Source organism: Pteropus vampyrus, unplaced genomic scaffold (genome assembly GCF_000151845.1).
Source record: "Pteropus vampyrus isolate Shadow unplaced genomic scaffold, Pvam_2.0 Scaffold232, whole genome shotgun sequence".
Classification (NCBI taxonomy): Eukaryota; Metazoa; Chordata; class Mammalia; order Chiroptera; family Pteropodidae; genus Pteropus; species Pteropus vampyrus.
The window spans coordinates 627,640-633,603 of record NW_011889013.1 but is presented as its reverse complement, the minus strand read 5'-3'; the positions used below and the strand labels follow the sequence as shown (position 1 = coordinate 633,603).

The 5,964-nt window shown below is 41.7% G+C and overlaps 1 protein-coding gene across 4 annotated transcripts in view; it reads left to right on the top strand.

Moving 5' to 3' along the window:
• Positions 1 to 5,964, top strand: part of EFR3A (EFR3 homolog A) — a 78,630-nt gene that overhangs the window by 29,505 nt on the left and 43,161 nt on the right. For all 4 annotated transcript variants that reach the window (XM_011373822.2, XM_023519711.1, XM_023519710.1 and 1 more), the window contains one exon: positions 5,500 to 5,621. In XM_011373822.2, coding sequence (XP_011372124.1) covers positions 5,500 to 5,621 — 122 coding nt within the window. The remainder of the gene's footprint in view (positions 1 to 5,499; positions 5,622 to 5,964) is intronic.

The window sequence follows — 5,964 nt, the reverse complement described above, 5'->3', positions numbered from 1 at the left end:
ATTAATATGATTTTGTCCATTTATTTAAGAGAGAAAATATTGCATATTTCCAAATGCAATTATTGGTATGATGGGCTCAGTTTCAGGCAACGTAGCTACATAGGCTTCTCCGATTTCCTTTACAATTAGTGAAGAAACTTTAGGGGACAGTTTTAGTGTACACACCCCAGAGGTTTCTCTGTTTGCAACCAGAAATGCCATTAGGAGGAAGTTCTTTAATGAGTTACTTGGACAAAAGACCAAATTCCTCAATTACCTACTTTTATTTGTGTGAATTGTATTAGATGAAGTGCTATATAATTTTTTAGACTTTTATTTAAGTAATGTATTCTTTATGTTCCCAATTGGACACCTCATTCTAGGCACTTACAAAAACTGCTGAGACATAAGATACAAGAAGAATTTAGGAGACAGAACATTTCACCACTATCCACACTCTCCTGAAAACAAGAAGTAATCAGACCGTCTTTTCCCTAACCAAGTACATTCTCCAAACAGGAGCCAAGGGTCAGCTTTCGAAGAGAGGGCGCCGGGAGGGGAAGGCAGCTAGGCTTCCACGGCGCTCTGCCCTGCCCTGCTCGGGAGGTTGCTGGGGAGCTGTTGGCTTCCCGCAAAGGATCCCTGAATCCATGTACCCACTATGCATCGTCTCTTCCTGATTTCGGAATCCACAGTTATCTGCCTTTTCTTTTGGGGAGGCAGTGGTGGACATTCCTCTCGGTCATGCTTTACCGGGATTTGTTCCCTCGTGGTCACCATAGTTACCGTTTCCATTACTGTTGTCTGTGTCGGTGGTGGCTGAGTGGTGGTGACAGCCTGTGAAATCTGTGCTGAACTCTTTTCAGGTTTTTGGACTAAATTATCCCAGGGCTGGGTACAGTTGTCCGGCCGTGTTTCCGTCTTTTGGGTTACCGATGGATTTTTCAGTGTCAAAAGAAGGTCTTGGTTAAGTGAGCAGAGTTTGTCCACGATTTGCTTTTTCTTTTCTAGATCTAGGCGGCCAGTTTTCAGAGACTGGAAAACATTTCACCTTGATCCTTAAAGCCACTTGTGTGACTCTTGCTCACTGCATCTTCTTTTTCTGAAAGCCATGTACTAAAAAGGCTCTGTTCTTCAGGACGACGTGGCCATTTTAGAAGGGCGCATTGGACAAGAACCCAGCGACCCTCCGTCCACCCTCGAGGTGTTTGCCCCTCGCCCTCCCTGGGCCTTAAGTCGTTCTTCCAGCCCCGCGGTTGCGTGACCCCCACTGGATTCATCAGCTGCCTCCACCGTGCTGGCGAGAGAGGACCCTGACTCGCTCCTGTCCCAGGCCTTCTTCAAGCACCTGTTGTTGTACTTGGCCTTTTAAGTCCTCAAGATCAAGTCCAGGGGGCTCTTTCTCCATTTTCCTTGTTTTCTGTTTTTTGTTAGGAGTCGCCTCTTTCAGTTGCTGATTCTGGAGATCCATTAAAACGTCTAGTAAATTGCTTTGCCTTTCCATACTAGCTACCCTGAGGCGTTCCCACCTGAATTTAGAAGGTTCATTTGTTGATCCATTTCAGTTTCTTCATCTTCCGATAATTTCCCCGTTCCAATCAGTTGACTTTCCCATTGTTGGACATTACCTACCATCCCTGCCGAGATGTCAAATCCATCAGGAACCCCTCAAGAGTACGAAATTGTCTTCACTTTTACATCATTAGAAATCTCCCCCGTGCTTGCCGCATGTCCTCGGCTGAAAGCAGCCACGCGAGCACTTCTTCGAAAGCTGTTTGGTAGCTGTCCAGGTTTGCTTCGGTCCCCATCAGTGAACTGCCAGATGACTTGTCTTCAGGAGCTTCCGGATGCTGTTTAGAATAGTGCATTTGATGATGTCATTGCACATGTTCTTAGCTGGGAGCTCAGATAGCCTTGGCAGCACTTCCACTTCCTGGGTGGCGTCAGCACCCACTCACTGAGGCAGAACTTGAAATGGTGATGCGACGTGCATTAAGATCTTAGGACTTCTTATCTGGATAAATGGTGACGACATCTTCAGGATCCAGTAGTTTCTCTGTGCCTCACTGATACTTGGTGATAAGGATGCGTGTTCCGGTTTTTGTGTGGCTGACTGCTGGCAGACAGGCCTGGCCTGTGACTGTGGATGAGAGCATTCCTATGTAATCTTGACCAATGTTATTTTCTAATATTCCCTGGAAATCTATACTGAATTTCTTAGGAGTGCCGAGTTTTCAAATATTGAAAATTGATACATTGAAAATTGAACATTGAAAAAATACGGTCAGACGTGGCTGGTACCGATATAATACTTTTGTATTTATTAAGGACTTGTACATTTTTTTAAAATTTGTTAACATTCTCTTTTTGCTGATGCTGACTCGTATGACAGTGCATGATTTATTCGGTTGCTCCTTTGTTTTAGGAATTGTGCCAGATACCTTTCATTAGTACTTCCTTTTTGCCGTGAACTGTATCAAATACAGGAAAGTATAGAGCGTAATACACCATTCCTATATCTACACTGATTCAGGAAAGAAAATTATTAGGTAATATATCACTAAATTATAATGTAATTATCATCATAAGTAATACATAATGGTAATAAATATTAACACTGCCATTGGTTCAGATTTTTTTTAAGAAAATATAGCTCACCCTTGAACATCACTTGTTTGAAATGCACAGGTCCACTTAGACATGGATTTTTTTCAATAAATATGAAAAGTACTATACATGTGTTTTCTCATGATTTTCTTATTTCTACCTTTATTATGAGAATACAGTATATAATATATACAAAATATGTGTTAATTGACTTGATGCTATCGGTACGGCTTTGGTGAGCAGCGGGCTGCTAGCAGCTAAGTTCTGAGGGAGCCAGAGTTACACGCAGATTTTCCATCGTGTGGGGGTGAGTGCTGGCCCCGCCTTGTTTGGTGGTCAGCCGTAGTACAGCATGTGCTGGATACTTCGTGTATGTTATGTCATTTAATTCTCTCAGATTACTTCAAGCTCAGAAATATTATTCCCATTTTATAGATAAAGAATCGAAGCTAAATGCCATGGCTGCAGACCCGCTGAAGTGAGGTCGCTTCTGACGGGGACTTGGCGCCGGGTCTTCCCTCCTTCCAGAGCTTGGGTTTTGGCATGTAAATGCGCTGTCACCGTGGATTAATATCTAGGGAAAGCCTCGATTCCTTTCCTTTTTTCTTCCTCACGTATTGTTGATCCATCTCACTTTTTTCCAAGCTTCATTGCTATTCTTAACCTTTTTTTAAATACCATTGCCAGCAGTCCGGAGGGACCAGCCATTGACACCGTTCACTGTGCTACAGCGGTGACGCTCCACCAGGGCGCTGATGCCCGCTCTGTTCCTTTCCCGAACATGGAGCCGCTTTTGGTTTTTCACAGTGCGAGTGGGGAGCGGTAGTGGTATCCAGGATGCTGCTGAACATCTTGCATGTGATATATACAGGACTGTCCCCACAACAAAGAATTGATCAGGTCCAAAATTTTAATGGCGATTAGCGGGAGAAACTTGACATCTAAAGGATCGCATTGCTGCTGCCTTTTTCTGTACCTTATGAAACACACCTAATAATCCACTTAAACTTTAAAATGAAAAAAAAAAGGACTTATTTTTTGTTGACTGTATACTGTGTACAAGGCACTGTGCTGTCTTCTATTTGGTTTCCATTTGAACCTGTCAACAACCCTGTAAGGTAAATGTTCCATTTCACAGGTTGTATGTTTTGTTTGCTAACCCAGGATCCACATCTGTATCACCCAGCGGAGTCCGTCCATAGTCTCTGCCCTGCGCTGTGTCTCATGCTCCAGTCCTGCCTGTGATAGGAAGGCCTCAATGACCATAGGTTTCTTTTTGTTGGATTATTTTAGCACAGAGTCTATGGGTTTCGAGTTTGTCAGAGCGGTCCAGAGTGCCGGCAATTAGAAGAGCTTTTCTGGAAAGTCGGGATGGAGGTCGCGCTGTGTGCACCCCGGCAGCCCCGCTGCCCATTTTCTGTCCTGTCCTCTGTGCTCAAGGCCTCCAGCGCCGCTTCTGGAAGTGGTCGCTCTGCGGTGCTCTCACTCGTGATTCTTCAGGGATGAAAAGAGAACAGTTTCTCCTAAAAGTTTTCCCAGAACTTTTAGTATTTTAATGGCCAAATTTTTATTTGATTACTTTTTTCTAATTTTAAAATCCATGTTTATTGTAGCAAATTTGAAAAATGTTAGAAAATATAAAAGTAAACAAGTTTAAAACATCTATAATTCAAATATTAGAAGTAATCCCTTAATATTTTTATTTCTTTTTAGTATATAAGCAAATAGGGAACATACTGTATATAGACTTTTCGTGTCTGTGTATTTGCAGTTTTGTTTTTTGAGCATTTTGCCATGTCATTCAAGATTTATTTTTATGAAAAGTATAAATAGTTTAGTATTTTCTGGTTAGTGTGTAATATGGGAATCTAGAAAATTGTAATCAAACCCCTGGACTATGCCAATTTCACCATTTACTAAGTGTCACTTTGGGCAAATGATTTAACCTCTGAATTCAGTGTTACTGTCTGTAAAATGGAGATAAACGATACATTCTTTACATGGTTATGGGAATGATTAAATAAGGACTCATGAAACACGTAGCACAGTGTATGGTGCAGAATGGGTAATGAATGTCAGTTTAAACTAGGAGTGGTTTTCGTGACCCTTTTCTAAATAATGTGAGTCATATGAAGTTTTTAAAACAGATTACTTAGCTCTGGCTGAATTAATTTAAAGTCTTTTTGGCATCATAATCTCATTTTTTCCCAGATTTATTCTATGCTATTTCAGTTTTGTTTCCAGGAGAGTATCTGTAAATTTGGTTGAATAATATTTTGGGGTGTAGCCTTTAAAGCCATCAGTCTATATCCTGGCGATGGGTCTGTCTGTCTGCCTCTCTCCTCTCCTCTCCCCTCTCCCCTCCGTTCCCCTCCCTCCGCTCCCCTCCCCTCCCTCCGGTCCCCTCCCCTCTCCTCTCTTTCTTTTTTCTTTCTATTTATCAGTATTTTTCTTCTCTGCTGAGTTTGTTATGTTTCTTTTCAGTTTATGTCCCTTTTCTTGTCCCATCTTATTTGTGGGAATGGTATTCATCCATATGTTATGTAACAGCTGTCAAGGAAGAAATAAAACCCCTGTAGGTCTGGGCTTGAGGTCATCACTGAAGCCAGCACCGGGAAAGGTGGGCGGCGGCCTTTAGAGTAAGACCTGTCTTTCTAGACAGTTGGCTCACTCACTCAAAAGGAACTGGATTACAAGTTGTATTTAATATTTATATTGCTATATCCTTAATTTTTCGAAATTTATTATTTAAAAATTTCTTTTGTATATACGTTGTATTTATGATATTTTATACCATTTCATTTGCTTCTTTGGATATTTCTTCTTAAGGTACCAAGTAATGAATGTAAGTAAATGTGTTTGGTCCTTACTTTCAAAAAGGTGATAACACATTTATGTTGTTTATCTTTTTAGTTTGTCAAATTTGCCAACATTGAGGAAGACACACCGTCCTATCACAGGCGTTATGACTTTTTTGTGTCTCGCTTCAGTGCCATGTGTCACTCCTGTCACAGTGATCCAGAAATACGAACAGAGTATGTAGTATTTGACATTATGATTTAAAGTTACAGAGTGGTTAATTGATGAATATCCTGTTTACATGTTCATAATGATTACCAAAGGAAATGTGAACTATGTGCTTTATTCCTGAAGTACAGCTTTCCACTGCTGTAAGAAGAGGTGACTGAAATAGCAAAATTGAGAGTGGTTTCCCAACTCACTGAGAAGTAAATTCAGCCTTTACTGTAACCCAGACCGCTCTGTCTGCTCCCGCCAGCCCAGTGTCAGGCCCTGTCATCCTGTCTGCTCTTCCTCCTTTCTCTCCGACCCAGCCACACGGTCTCCTTGCTGTTTCTTGAGCAGATCAGGCCTCCTCCT